Raw genomic sequence first — 15,434 nt, forward strand, 5'->3', positions numbered from 1 at the left:
ATTAAATTGAGATATAATTTATATCATATGAAGTGTATGTTTGTGAGTGTGTGTTTGGTGTTAGTTCAACACTTCAACTCATAGGAAGATAGAACTCTTTTGTCGAAGTTGACCCGCCAAAGTGCCACACTGCCACCCAAGTTTGGTGTTAGGTTCTACAGCTTCGTCTAACAATCCTCATATGTCTAACAATCTTCTTTTTTTTTTTTTTGGTTCAACAAATAGTTTCAAACCTTAGTAAAGATTTAAAAAATTAATGTCAAACCTTAACTAAAGAAAAAAATAATAATAATGTCAATTGTATTTTTATTTGCTCTGGTTCGTATGTTATAAATTAGAACATGTCTCTTCTCTTGACATCTTCTCTAAGAAAATAAATTTAAATCTGTATGTTAATAATGTTTTTCAATGGATTATATATATGTAGTTTGTGGGCTATAAATGCCAGCTTTGTGTTGGCAGCAGTGTTTAATGGGCTATTTTGTATTTGGGCCATAGCCTTTTATTTTGTGGGCCATAGTCTCTTTATTAGACATGTCGAACACTGCTATACATTAATGTTGTCCACACCACACCACATGTAACAAAATTTGGACTTTCTAAAGAAAAATAATACGAGAGAATTTATATTATGGTTAGTATATTTGACTATATTAAATTGGAAATTGCATGACTGGTATGTGGAAAATTAAATTTTATCGAAATTTAATTACTCTATAATTTTTGATATAACAAAGAAAATTAAAACAGAGGTCAATATAATTAAAGAGAATGTTCAAAACTCTGGTTTAAGATAAAAGAGGAAATAAATAAATAAAAAAGCGTCGTAGCTGGATTTTGTACCGGCTCGTCGGCTTCTGTCACCACCAAATCAAACCGAGTCGTAACTTCGTCGTCTCTCTTTCTTTCTTCTCTTCAACTTCCAATTATCGAATTCGAAGGCGACGAGTTAAGTATTCTCTCCAGTTTTTTTGGGGTTTTTTGCCATGGCTGTAGATAGCAGAATGGATCTGCTAAGCGAAAGAGCTGTGTTGATGAGAGAATCTCTTCAGAAGAGTCAAACCATCACCGATAATGTTGTTTCTATCCTCGGCTCTTTCGATAGTCGTCTCTCTGCTCTTGAAACGGCTATGCGTCCCACTCAGGTCTGTATTTCCTTCTCTGATTGTTTTCATATCCAGATCTGGAATTAAACGTATCTCTCTCTCTCAGTTTGCTGAGACTTGATCGGATTTTGGTTTGACTGTGTGTTTTTTTTTGAAATCTCTCAGATTAGAACGCATGCTATAAGGAAAGCTCATGAGAATATTGATAGGACTCTTAAGGCTGCTGAGGTGATTTTGTCTCAATTCGATCTCCTTCGTCAGGTTTGTTGCTTCCCCCTTTTATGTGTGAGATTTCATTCATTCAGATGGTCGTTATAAATAGATATTTCTTTTAGCATAGGTTAGATTTACTATTTTTAGCCAACCTAAGTTCAATTCTTGTCAATACTAATCACTAATCAAGGATAGGATTTGGCACAATACGTTTCATGCTACTTCAGCTATCATTTGGTGGGATTACTGGTCTTTAGAAATGATATCTTATATATTTAGTGTTTATAACATCCAAGTGAATTAGGATGTTAATCTTTTGCCGGATGAACTTATTTTTCGTCTGTGAGAGGTCCTTGTATGGATTTCAAACTCTCAGAAACCCCAATGCCGTTGTTTTTAGCTCTTACTGTACATATCTATGTCATTATGTGACCCATGGTTATTAAGGATGATATTATTGGCTGGAAGTTCTACCGGAACCCTGCATGATATCTTGACCTCTCTTCTGTATTAAAAAATTCATAGTCAAATTATGATGGTCTACATTGAGAATACATGCTTTTTTGGTTCTAGTTTGCTGTTTCTCAGTTACTTTCTTTTTTGTGACAAGAAACCAATCTCTGATTATGCTCTTAATTCATTTCTAGGCAGAGACTAAAGTACTTAAGGGGCCACATGAGGACCTGGAAAGTTATCTGGATGCTATAGCTCAACTCAGGAAAATTATTCGTTACTTTATGAGCAACAAAAGCTTTAAGAGTAGCGATGGAGTCCTCAACCATGCAAATAGCTTGCTTGCTAAAGCACAGTCAAAGCTGGAGGAGGAGTTTAAGCAGTTGTTAGCTTCTTACAGGTTCGTGTTCTGTGCCTAATAGGAGTTTCTGAACACATCCTCGAGAAAAGTTAGCACTTCATCTGCTGAAAAAATGACAGTTACTTTTTCTAAATATATGCTTTTGCATGCTATAACTAGGACTCCTACCTTCCTTAACTTCAGGGAACATAGCTAGCTGTCGATGTTAGCTACTCTTTCTAGTTAGTTTTCAGGATCTATTTTTTCGCTCAGGGAGGGTCTTACTTTTTAACCTTTCTTGCAAATAACCAAGAACCATGTTTAGCACGAGAAAAATGCATTAGCGTAGAATGATGATTTTTTTCCGAATTATCGAATTTGTTGATATGTACAAGTGCCCTATGTACGAGTGTTCCAGACAACTGGTTTTAAATGGAAAAATGCTGTAGCCATCTCTTTCTAGGATAATCATAACCTTTCCCAGTCTTAAATTAATAGACATTTTCAATTATCTACATTCATCTTGTCCTCATTATCCTTTTCGATTTGTCTCTGTTATAATCAGTAAAGCCGTGGAGCCTGATCGCCTTTTTGATGGCCTTCCCAACTCACTGAGACCATCCTCAGACGGTGATGGAGGTGGAAAACCACACGGCGCACATCACAACGATGAATCAGAAACTGCTTCTTATACACTTCCAATCCTCATTCCATCAAGGGTATTGCCACTTTTGCATGATTTGGCACAGCAAATGGTTCAGGCTGGTCACCAACAACAGTTGCTACAAATTTATAGGTGAACTTTTGATTCTTGGTCAGAAATGTTTTCCGAAGAGATCCAAACTGTTTGGCTGTGATGTGCACTACACTGTTTTTGCTTACCTGATCTGAAAAAATGATTGCTAGATGCATTGCTATTTGTCTCATACGTGTTATGCATTGGATCAGCTTTGTTTTTTTCTTCCATATGATATATGTGATACTGCAACTACTACTATTGTCAAATTTAAGCAGTGGATTGCATAATCTACTGGCATTTTCCCTATACATGTTTAAGATGCATTTGTGTGTTTTAAAATTTGTCTTTAATCTCCTTCTGTTCAATCTTTTGTGCTTTTTCAGTGAAACACGTTCTTTTGTCTTGGATGAAAGCCTAAAGAAATTGGGAGTTGAAAAACTTAGCAAAGAGGATGTTCAGAGGATGCAGTGGGAAGTTTTGGAGGCCAAAATTGGAAATTGGATCCATTTCATGCGCATTGCTGTAAGAACGCGAGTTAAAGTTCGGCATATTTATAATATGTTTTGTGGACCCTTATCCTGATAATTTTTTCAACAGGTTAAATTACTCTTTGCTGGAGAAAGGCAAGTATGTGACCAGATATTTAGAGGCTTCGATTCTCTTAGTGATCAGTGTTTTGCCGAAGTTACAGTGAGCAGTGTCTCAATGCTACTTAGCTTTGGGGATGCTATAGCCAGGAGCAAGAGATCTCCAGAAAAGTTGTTTGTACTCTTAGACATGTATGAGATAATGCGAGAGCTTCATACAGAGGTAATAATCTTCTCATTGTTGCTCTAATAATTATGTCGCCATTCATTTACTGAAAATGAGAAAGTATTCTTTAGTGTCAGCTTTTGGTGGATTTTCTGTATAGTTTTCAGTAGCACGAACTTCGGTACATGCTTGATTCACCTTCAAATCTGTATTTCATTTGTAGAAAGCTTGTGAGATGAAATATTAGAATACAGGATAATGCAGCCCTGTACTTTTCTTTTATTGACGCATAATGATTTACCAGATTAAGACATAAAGTTCAGTTTACATAGTTATGCTTAGAGTTCACCACTTACTTCTTAGAGATGTCAACCTAGCTGCTTTATCTACTTGAGTAATATATGGAAATTGATTGTCTTTAATGTTTTTCTAACCATGTGGAGTTATTGTGATCGGATTTGTTTGAGTACCTGTTAGTTTTTGTGCTACATTGTATGGATAACATTAGATGGTACCACCACCTCATGAAATTTATGTCCATGGACAGATTGAGACTATTTTCAAGGGTAAAGCTTGCCTTGAAATTAGAGATTCTGCTACGGGCTTGACAAAGCGGTTGGCGCAAACTGCTCAGGAAACGTTTGGTGATTTCGAAGAAGCTGTTGAGAAAGATGCTACAAAGACTGCTGTTCTAGATGGAACTGTCCACCCACTAACAAGCTATGTCATCAATTATGTGAAGTTCTTATTCGAGTGAGTACATCATACATGTCGATTTGATTAGGACTAGCCCAACTAATTGCTTTGAATCTCTTTCTTCTTCCACACTTTAATTGATGATCTTTGGTGCCAGCTACCAAACAACATTGAAGCAACTCTTCTTGGAATTTGGAAATGGAGATGACTCAAATTCGCAGCTAGCATCCGTAACAATGCGGATAATGCAGGCACTTCAAAACAACTTGGACGGAAAATCAAAACAGTACAAAGATCCTGCACTGACACACTTGTTCTTGATGAACAACATTCATTACATGGTCAGATCTGTGCGAAGGTATGTTTAGTTTCACGTTTTTAAAGACTAATCAGGACTTAACTAAACAGAAAACCCGACACTCAGATTGCTCTGTATCATAACTTTTCAGGTCAGAAGCCAAGGATTTGTTAGGCGATGATTGGGTTCAGAGACATAGGCGTATCGTTCAGCAACATGCAAATCAATACAAAAGGATTGCCTGGACAAAGGTTCTTTCTATCTGTCTAACTATATAAATAAATCCGACTATATAAAAGATGTTCATTATATTGTTATTAAGAAACTTTTATATGTATCTGGTAGATATTACAATCCTCATCGGCGCAAGGTTTAACAACATCTGGGGGAGGAAGTTTAGAGGGAGGAAACAGCAGTGGAGTTTCAAGAGGATTATTGAAAGAGAGGTAAAGCTTAAACAGCTAAAATCAACAGTAATTGTGACATGTTTAAGTGGTAATGATGAATTGTTAACTTTTTAAAAATGGAACAGGTTCAAGATGTTCAATATGCAGTTTGATGAGTTGCATCAGAGACAATCTCAATGGACAGTCCCAGACACAGAGTTAAGAGAGTCACTAAGACTAGCTGTTGCTGAAGTATTATTGCCTGCTTACAGATCATTCCTCAAACGTTTTGGGTAAATTCTCCTTTTCTCTCTTATATATACAAAAGCATTTTTAAAACATATTTGATCGAAATGTTGAAAACCCTAATGAGATATAAACCTATGATCGGTGTAGGCCTTTGGTTGAGAGTGGGAAGAATCCTCAGAAATACATAAAGTATACAGCTGAAGATCTTGAAAGATTGTTGGGTGAGTTGTTTGAAGGAAAGTCTATGAATGAACAACAACCACGCCGGTAAAAAAAAATAAACAGCTGAAGAATAAAGATGATGAAAAACCTATCGTGTGAGGTAAATTTCGGTAAAATCTTAACCTTTCATGATTAAGGTTCGTTGCCATTGTATATGGAGTGTCCACTATTCGATTTTGTATTTCTACTATTCTTTGGTTACGGAATGTGAAAATGTTTTTTTTTAGCAACTCTTAAGTGTGTAAATTACTTGGTGACGGAGTTTATTTCCTTTTGTGTTACGTTCACGTTTTGAAAGAATCATAAGCATAAAGTGAATGAGCCAACTAATTAATAATATATCTATATATATATAAAGTTGACTTTTTTTTCTTTCTCATTCTTCCGGTTCCACCTCATCAATTCTTATTTTCAATTTTACAAATTAATTTACATCATAAAAAAAAAAAACAGAAAATCTAAAATTAATGCTTTAATTAATTCATTTATTTTTGTAATATTTTTATACTGAAACACTATTTAAAATTAAAATATAAATAAAAAATGAAATGAAAAAATATTACAAAAATAATATATCAAAGTAAAATATGAATGGAGATTACATAAATATAAAATTAGATATTTTATCATGACATATAATAATTATATAAGTATTTGTAAAAGACTAGAAATAGAGAAAAATAAAGTTATCATATATTTAATGAAACAACAATTACTTTCAAGAGTTACAATAATTAGCATAAAGAAAATAAAAGTTTTCAGAAAAATCCAAACACAAAAATTTAAAGGTTTTTCTAAAATTAATAGGTTATTCAATTATTGGTGTTAAATTATAAGTTCATGTTATTGATTAAAGTCGGTGTATATTATTTTTTCAATTATAGTAAAATATAATTAATAAATATATATATATATATATATATATATATATATATATATATATATATATAATATACAAATACCATTGACTAAAACCAGTGCCTAAGAAATTAATATAACTATCTACAAATAAAAAAGATATGTTTATTCATGAATGAAAGATATGCAATTGATTCAATAAACATTTTGATGTTATATAAACAACCATCTAATATTTTGATTATCATCTAAAGCTGGTGATTGATTTTTCTTAAAATGTCATCACTAGCATTTCTCAAATTTGTTGGAGTACTAATGGTTTCAATTTTTTTTTATTTATAAACAATATTTACGAGTATTTCATTCAAATCAAATACTCTGTTTGTATCACTTTAAATGATGTTTTAGAGTTTTCATTTGTTTTAAATTAAGTGACATCTCTAGCGATGTTAATATTCACTTTGGGAAAAATGTTGAAAAAACTATGAACTTCCAAATTTGGGACAAAATTTTTTTATTTATTTGAAAGTTCATACTTTTTTCATTCCAAATTTAAAAGTTCATGTTTTTTTTGACATTTTTCTCTATTCACATTATTTTCTGCAGCAAACATTTGCTTTTTAGAGTTCAATTTTGATTTGTAAAACCAAAGTATAAAAAAATTATTCATTACCACATCATAATCTCAAACAGTTCTAACTTCTATTACTTTGCAACTTTATAATTATGATAACCCATAGCTAAGCAAAGTCAATTCTAGATTTACAATTCAATATGAAAAATCCTAAATTTTACAACAAACCACACATAAAATACTAAGTTGACAAGAAAGTTGCAAATATTTGAAAAAAATTGTCCAAACAGCTAAAATCATGGGGACAAGAATTTTCATTCGGACCAAATCTGTTATTTTCTTTATTAATGGATTTAGGCGATTAAATCAGTTTGTCTAGTGGTTTCTAATCACAACATGTCTTCATTCTGGCATTACCAGTCTAATTAATCAACTTAAAAATTAATTAACCAGCTCCACCACACTTTATTAGTTGTCTTACTATCATATTCGATTAATCTGTCAAGAACATATCTAATCAGTAAGCACCTGATTCCTTTTCGTTGTTATGAACTTATGATGCTCCATATTGTAGATGCAGCCTTGATCATTAACCATTTAATTAGATATGAGTTTTGGTTTTATAATTTTCTTTTCTGTTAAGCCCTAAACAATTTGAAAAAATTGATGCTAAACAGTAATCACCTTTCAAATGTCCGATAAGGCGATAATCAACCAAGTACTACAAGAAAATTCGTTTGGAACAAACCGAAAATTATATAATAGTCCAGGATACTATGCATTATTCAAAACAACCCCCAAATAATTTATAAACCATGAGAAACCGACCAAAAACTTGTTATTGAGCGGGACAAGACAAATAGAGAGCTCTACCGACGTGAATACTTAAATCAAAAAGTAGGAAAGACATATGATTTATTAGTAAAGTAAAAGAGTGATGAGATGAGCTTGTTGTTTAAAACACACATGTTTGGTAATGGCATATTCCTTTTAGAAGATCCAAATTCTCCCAACATCTTTACATGGACTTACCCATTTCCATCATCTCCTTCCACTTTATTCCCTAAATAATATTATAAAATAAGTACTTTTGATTTATTTCAATGTCATCTTTACACCAATGAGAAATCTTACTTTTATTCTCCTTTACACCAATAATATACCTATTTTCTTTTTCTTTTTAATTTATTTATTTATTTATACTTACAATAATTTATAGAACCAAATACTTTGAATTCATGTGGTTTTACATACAAATATATTCTTCAAAAAATAGTTTACATGTCTGTATTCCGTATATATAATAATATACAAAATACATGTTATATTTGTATTCACTTTTGGGTACAGTCTAGAAAAAAACAAAATAATCAATCATCAACAGACACGGGATACAGTGGTTACACTGCGTTGATTAAATATTATAGAGAAAAGTATTTTAAAGGAAAAGTTGAGAGAACACTATAGCTTATTGCATTGAGTGTTTTCAACCTCTCGTTTAATTTGTCTCCATGACCAAAGACAAAGAGAGAAGCCATAAAAACCCTAACAACAGCCATTGTTGAAACTCTCTTTGGCACAACAACCATACACACAAAAATATGGCCATCCCCTAAAGAAAGTGAAGCAGAAGAACCCTCTGAATCAATAAGAAGATCTCACCAAGAAAGGGTTTTGAGAGGTTCAAGTTTCTCTTTAGGGGATGGCCCCAAACACAAAGAGTGCTCACAAAAGGTAAGAAGTATAAATCTCTTGGAGATTATTATGATCAAGAAATTGTGTTTATTTGTGGGTGTTGTCTGAATGATCCTCATCATTATTATCATTATCAATATCTATATGGTGGTGATGATGATATGATGATGAGGATTGTGTATGAATGGAGCGATGAAGATTGCATGAAGGTTGATGAAGACAAGCTTGATGTGTCTTTTATTATCCCTCGTTTGGGCAACTTCGATCCTTTGGCAAGCTTCGGTTCCCCTCGGAATCAGCAGATTATTATTATTTCACTACCTTACTATCTCTCTTTTTGTCTATTTTCCTTGTTTACTTTGTTTCCGGTTTGGTTTGTTGTCTTTAATTTCGTTTGAATGTGTGTGTGTGATGCACCATTCAGGTGTGTTCCTATCTGTGTGTGAGGAATAAAAGAATATTCGGTTTCTTATTTCTAAAACCAAACACCACTTCATCTTTCCCATCTTTCTTTAATAAGTGTCTTCAAAAAGCTATTTAGCAAAAATACTTTTAAGATGGCCCATTCTTAGCCCATTAATACTCCAATTCTAGCCAAATACATTTATTAACTATGAAGAAAACCAAGCCAAGAGAGCCCTAGTTAAACCGTGTCTGGCAAGACATTAAAAACTCGAATAAAAAAAAACTAGAAAACAATCCTAATAATTAAAAAAAAAAAACAAAAGATTAGATAACCCTAAAAAAACTGTTGTATTATCTGAATAATAAAATAAAGTATTGAAGAAAATTAAAAGGTTTCAGGCCAAGTGTATCCAGCTTGGTTGTTTCTTCAATTTCTTTTTCTCGTTTTTCCTCTCAACTTTGAGATCAGACATGGTCATCACGAGTTTCTTGACCTCTAATTTGAGTTCCACAATCCGTTCTTCAGAAGACTTCTTTTCCGAGGAGACCTTGTCAAACTTAGAATGCAACCAGTCGAGTTTAAAACCGACTTGTGTCAGATCATGCAAATCCTTAGAGGCTTTGGTCAATTCAGCTTCGGTGAGATAACCAAGAGGCGTGTGGTAAAGTATCCCGATGGTGCGGCAGAGAAGGTTCATGTATGTATTCCTGAGACTTTGGTTTTGCACTTTGACATTATCTGTAGTCTCTGGATACGTCTGAAAAATCCACTTTGCTAACGTGATGTTAGAAGCATCAATGATGAAACCATTGACTCTGATCTTTTTTCGTCTATGCAACTGAAATTGGTTCCCCATCACTTGGCTTTTGGAGTAGGTATAGCTATAGAAGTCTCAGAGAAAAGTTTGTTTTTTTTTCTACATGAGTTGATATGTTTCTAGAACTACCTCTCGTTATTTATAGAGGCAGCAAAAGAAGCCTAAGCTTTTTCTAATTTCTAAATAAAATCGGAATCGAGTTTGTTAATTTTTTTAAGATATTATTTTGGTTTTGGGTTTAGTTGAAAATAAGATAAAATCATATAAAATATTTGAACTAGGAATTAGTGAAATTAAAAAAAAAAAAAGGTTTAGTTGGTAAGTGGTAACCTTACAAAATAATCGTATAATCACGGAAAATTAAAAGAAAATAGAATCACGAAATTAAATAAACGAGATCAAGATACTGAATTTACCTGAACATTCGCAGTGAATCTTATACTGATTTTTTTTTTTTTTTTTCTGAAACTTCTCAAATTTATCCTAGTAGTGGACTATTAATTGCTAGATGAGCTGTAATAGTTAACTCATGGGCAGTGACAATTAAGTATTAACACATACATGCTCATTAATTGGTCAATTCTATACTTCATATGAACCAAACTGCCTATATGATCTAGTCTAGCACTTACTACCGTTGATTGAATTTCGCTATTAAGTATGCCACAACTTACTAACACGTTCAACTTTGATTAACATACTAAAAGTATTGAAAAAAAATTGTAAATAGATATTATTAAAGAATTATATGGAAATCCAAAAACCGGAAGTACATGGTTACATAGATGAAAACCTACAAAATCATGTTTGGCTAAAAAAAAGCAATAAATTTAAAGAAAAAAGTAGGAGTTTTCATGTATTGCCGCAAAGAAAACGAGCCCTAAGGAACTATGGGTTCTTCAACTTGGCCTTCTCCTTTTCCAACCCAGCTTTGACATCAGACATCATCACCTCAAGTTTCTTAACTTGTTTTTCAAGTTCCCCGATCCGAACTTCAGAGACACGATGGTACTTCTTCCTGTCAAAGCAAACCTTCCGAAGCTTCAATCTTAACCATTGCAGTTTGAAACCGACTTGAGTCAGATCATACAAGTCCTTGGAAGCCTTGCTTAATTGAGACTCGGAGAGATCATGTGGAGGCTTGTAGTAAAGTGTATTAATGATGCCTAAGAGAATGTTCATGTACGTTGTCCTGAGTTGCTGGTTTTGCAATTTAAAATTCACTGCAGTTTCTGGATAGTGCTGAAAAATCCAATGCATTAACTTCTCCTGCGAAGGGTCAACAATGAAGTCATGGACAATATTTTTACTTTGTGTCTCCATTTGGTTCCCCATTTGTATTCTTCGATATTGGTATGCGCCTTCGAGAAGAGTACCACAATGGAAATTTCTATAGAATTTGTATCAAGAACACTCTTCAAGTTTAAGAACACAAAGCTAAAAGAATTATTCTCTTTTATCTTTAAGAAAATCTCTTAAAACCTAAAGCTCTCTTGTTATCTCTTAAACTCTTACATTATGCAATAACTCTACATCTCCTTTTATATAAAAACCTTAGACAATATTTTCCTAATTCAATTAGGAAAACTAACTTATCTTAAATAACTTCTAAGACTCAAATATGTATATTTAGCAATATTTTTAAACCCAACCCGGAAGGTGAACCAGATTACTTTTTGGGTCACCGGGTTAGATTATCGGGTCAACCAGGTTTGACCGTTGGTTAATTAATTAATATTTCTTTAATATATATATATATAATTTATAAATGTAAAATTAAAATTAATTATATCATGTTTAACAAATTACGAAATTTAAAAATAATGATAAGGTGATTGAAACTTTTGAATGGAAAACACTAAGATAGTAGAAACTGCTATTTCTTCATAGTTTTTATTTGGTTATGTTTCCATTGCTTGTTAAACCCACAATTAAAAGAAAAAAAAAAAAAAAAGACTTCAGACGTAGTACTATGAAATTATTAAGAGATTGCACATATGAAGATCAATTATTTATAATAAAGTATACACCATAATCAATTGCTAAATATTCAATGATTAACTATAACGATGACGATCACATAAAAAAATTCGAAATAAAAGAGAGATCGAAAAACCAAGCGTTTGTTAAGCACGTTAAAGGAGATGAGAATTGTAGAGAAGAAGATGAGGCGACCAAGATATGTGTAAAAAGGTTTAAAGAATAATTGAAACGGTGAAACAATGAAATCAAATAAATTTTCATGAACCATTGACCCGGCCGGTTCGACAACTAGATTTTTATACAATGAAAATGCTGAAAACATAACAAAACTCAACGAAATAAACCCTTGGGAGATCTCTGACAAAGCTTCCGTTCTGATCTATGCAACACTAATAGATGAAACCGCTGCTCTCGCGAAAACAAGCTTTACCGTCAAAGTAACATTTATTATCATACTATTGACATCGACCTTAAGTGTAAGTGGATGGGGATATAACGTATGTTGTTTCCTATGGAAAGCATTTGCACATGTTTTATGGAGGATGAAAGCACATTTCATACATGAATAAAAATTACTCTCATGTATAGGAAATCAAACATGCTTGAGAGCTCATTTGCACTTGTTTTTTCAAGCAAGTCCTACATATGAAGGTGATTACTATTCGTGAATGGAATGTGATTTCATTCTCCATGAAAGATGTGCAAATGCTCCCCGCAGAAAACAAAATTCGCTATATCCCCACCCCATACATCTACTTATACTTAAGGTCGTTATAAATGGATATGATGATCTAAAAAGGTTACTTCCTCTGCAAACCTTGTTACTTGCGAGAGCAGATCTTGAGTGTCACATAAAGGACTGTCACTTCCGAGTAGATGTACCGTGTGCTTAGTTACCGAGTCTGTGAGCAATCATTTATTCCTAGCGTTACACCCAAGAGTAGCTCCACGATGCTATGTGACTATCATTAGCTACTAAGATTGAATGTCTGCAAAATAGGTTACTATCATTAGCTACTAAGATTGAATGTGATTTACTTAAACAAGACAAATATTTTGCTCTAGATATTGTGAGTATAAAGAGTTAAGGTTTCACTTGAGATCTAACCTAGAATATCGACGTGAAGAACCTCTCCCCGCTTGGCGATGTGGAATTGATCATAGGAAGAATCGAGATGGTAAATTATGCTATAAGATGGGACTTTTTTTGGCTAATGTTTTCGCATCTTGAAGATTTGGATGGTTGTGATAATGTTCTTCTTCTCCTTTTCTCTTTACTTTATACAGTTATACTATACAACGTGGCTTTGCAACTGGTTGTCTTCTTTTGATTATATAAATGATACTAATATATTAATGTTTCAGATCTTGAAATTAGAATAGATCTAGATAGTAGAAACAGTTTGTTTCGTGCCAGCTACTTTATATATTACTACATTCAATGTTTTCACGTCTCGATAGAGTCTTGTGTCGGCAAGTCTTTATTTGAAATCATAAACTTTATATAAATCAGTAAATCACATTTGGGTACCAAATAATGAGTTGGAAAGTTGCTTATGGGCTGAATATGTAGCAAGCCCATTCTCTGTAACAAAGCCCGTAACCAATTAAATACCAATAGGCCCAATACATATGAGAAAGCAAAATTATTTATTACAAAAGCGGCTGTGAAGAAGAAGGCAACGAGCTCTGTTTCTTTCTCAGACGAGACATGATGATCCAATAAACAAATCCTGCGATGATGAAACTGAAAAACAAAGCGTTGTCGTAAACAACGACGAACCCATTCGAGACCTTCGACAAAGCTCCGATCTTGTGTAAAAAGCCAGGCACGACTGGGATTATCCCGGCGACCAAAGCCACGATGGCTGCGACGTTATATCCCTTAGTAAAGTAATAATCCCCGGAGGGACTCAGTGAGTACAAATCTCCAATGTTCAGTTTCATCTTCTTGATCAGGTAATAATCTGCGAGAAGTATGCCTCCGATTGGACCAATAAGTGCTGAGTACCCGATGAGCCACGTGTACACAAAGCTCTCACTAGATTTGAGCAATCTCCATGGCTGACACACGATTCCAATAACTGCGGTCAAGAAGGCTCCTCTCCCGAATGTGAAGAACTTAGGGTTTAGATTCACAAGCGCATTTGCTGGCGCGACCACGTTTGCAGCTATGTTTGTAGTGAGTGTGGCTAGTGAGATTCCAAGGATAGCGAGTACTGTTGTGGCGAGGCCTCCGATTTGACCTAGAAGCTCAATTGGATTGGAGATGACTCTTCCAAAGATGATGCTTGTGGAGGAAGTAACAGCTACACCAACGAACGTGAACAAACCCATGAAAACGGGAAGACCAGCTTGACCAATGATCTGATCGGTTTGGGATTTCGCGAACCTGGAGAAATCGGGGATGTTTAAAGCTAGAGTTGCCCAGAAACTTATGTTTGCGGTTAGCGACGGGAAGAAGAGAGTCCAAAACTGAGCAGAGGTAAGCTTGGATGACAAGGAAAGCATGTGACCAAACCCACCGGCTTTGATATAGGACCAGACGAGGAGACAGGAAGTGAGAGTGATCAAAATTGGAGCAGAGTACTTTTCGAGCTTTCTGATTCCGTCCATTCCTCTCCAAACAATACAAAGCTGAGCCAACCAGAAGACCATGAAACAAGAGAACTCAAGCGGAGAAGTTCCAAGCCAAGGTAGTGTATGAGACATAGCAGAGTTCTTAATGTGACCCGGTAAGAGCAAGAAGATAGCTTCTCCTCCTATCCATGTCTCGATACCGTACCATCCACAACCTACTAATGCTCTGAGTAGAGTCGGGATGTGAGCTCCACGGATGCCAAACGATGATCTAGCAAGGACAGGGAAGGAGATACCATACATAGTGCCAGGCTGAGCGGTGAGGACGAGCGGCACGAGTAGTATTAGGTTGGCAGTAACCACTGTTGCTATCCCTTGCCACCACGCCATGCCAAGGTCCACTAGGCTCCCAGCGAGGTAATAAGTAGGCACACCAACAACGAGACCGATCCATAAACTTGACATGTCCAACCATGAAAACGTTCTTTGGCTTGGTGTTGTCGGTTTCAATTCGTCATTCGTGAGGGATGGGTCGAATTGGGATTCGTCGTACTCCAAGTCGTTGAATTCTGAGCCGGTCATCGATCTTGGGCGGATGTCACCGGATCGGGTAGAACACAAGTTGCCAACACGCCGGTTTGAACTCAAGTTGTGGTTGCCCAGTTCATAGAGTTTAAGACTTTTATGTTGCGAGTCAAACTTAGACCCAGAAGAAGTGTTGTGGCTTGAAACTGTGGAGACATGCTGATAGAGTTTAGCTTTCGTCTGGGATCTTAAGTAAGAAAAAGAATGCTGATTGTGTTTGTGGGGATGAAGATTGAGATGGAGACCAAGGCTTAAGCAATTTGAGACCATCGCGTCTTCTCTCCTCACACAGAAGAGAGAGAGAGAGAGAAGAATGTGTGATGGAAATTGTGCGTTGGTGTTGTGTTTAAGTCCTATGAGAAACATGTGGCTGGGAGATGAACCATGTGGATGTTTCGTCGCTCTCAGAGTCTCATTTTTTTTTCTCCATATTTTTTCCTTTTAATAAAAAGATTCTATTTCCCTTTTTTATTTAAGCCAA

General features: G+C 34.7%; 4 protein-coding genes, 1 long non-coding RNA gene and 1 pseudogene across 5 annotated transcripts; 2 read left to right on the forward strand and 4 right to left on the reverse strand.

The window, feature by feature from the left end:
• The first annotated feature begins 580 nt into the window (after window positions 1-580).
• On the forward strand, window positions 581-5,768 carry LOC104768528 (exocyst complex component EXO70A1). Its single transcript, XM_010492536.3, has 12 exons — window positions 581-1,145; window positions 1,272-1,367; window positions 1,967-2,172; window positions 2,678-2,908; window positions 3,235-3,373; window positions 3,449-3,661; window positions 4,152-4,357; window positions 4,458-4,658; window positions 4,750-4,849; window positions 4,944-5,044; window positions 5,131-5,277; window positions 5,381-5,768. The coding sequence occupies exons 1-12, from the start codon at window positions 987-989 to the stop codon at window positions 5,502-5,504; spliced, it is 1,923 nt and encodes a 640-aa protein (XP_010490838.1). The 5' UTR covers window positions 581-986; the 3' UTR covers window positions 5,505-5,768.
• A 2,840-nt stretch (window positions 5,769-8,608) lies between these two features.
• LOC104768529 (uncharacterized) lies at window positions 8,609-9,054 on the forward strand. The gene has a single exon (XM_019242208.2). It carries the CDS (start codon window positions 8,744-8,746, stop codon window positions 8,978-8,980), a length of 237 nt encoding a protein of 78 aa, XP_019097753.2. The 5' UTR covers window positions 8,609-8,743; the 3' UTR covers window positions 8,981-9,054.
• A 328-nt stretch (window positions 9,055-9,382) lies between these two features.
• Window positions 9,383-9,844, reverse strand: LOC109131134 (MATH domain and coiled-coil domain-containing protein At2g42465-like). Its single transcript, XM_019241746.2, has one exon. It carries the CDS (start codon window positions 9,842-9,844, stop codon window positions 9,383-9,385), a length of 462 nt encoding a protein of 153 aa, XP_019097291.1.
• An 849-nt stretch (window positions 9,845-10,693) lies between these two features.
• Window positions 10,694-11,140, reverse strand: LOC147918377 (MATH domain and coiled-coil domain-containing protein At2g42465 pseudogene; annotated as a pseudogene).
• An 888-nt stretch (window positions 11,141-12,028) lies between these two features.
• On the reverse strand, window positions 12,029-13,151 carry LOC104768530 (uncharacterized). Its single transcript, XR_764246.3, has 2 exons — window positions 12,897-13,151; window positions 12,029-12,777 (listed from the first exon to the last, which is right to left on the reverse strand). It is a non-coding gene; the product is annotated as an uncharacterized LOC104768530 (long non-coding RNA).
• A 117-nt stretch (window positions 13,152-13,268) lies between these two features.
• On the reverse strand, window positions 13,269-15,362 carry LOC104768532 (purine-uracil permease NCS1). The gene has a single exon (XM_010492539.2). It carries the CDS (start codon window positions 15,317-15,319, stop codon window positions 13,442-13,444), a length of 1,878 nt encoding a protein of 625 aa, XP_010490841.2. The 5' UTR covers window positions 15,320-15,362; the 3' UTR covers window positions 13,269-13,441.
• Between the last annotated feature and the right edge of the window lie 72 nt (window positions 15,363-15,434).

This window comes from Camelina sativa, chromosome 20 (genome assembly GCF_030686135.1).
Source record: "Camelina sativa cultivar CO46 ecotype springtype chromosome 20, ASM3068613v1".
Classification (NCBI taxonomy): Eukaryota; Viridiplantae; Streptophyta; class Magnoliopsida; order Brassicales; family Brassicaceae; genus Camelina; species Camelina sativa.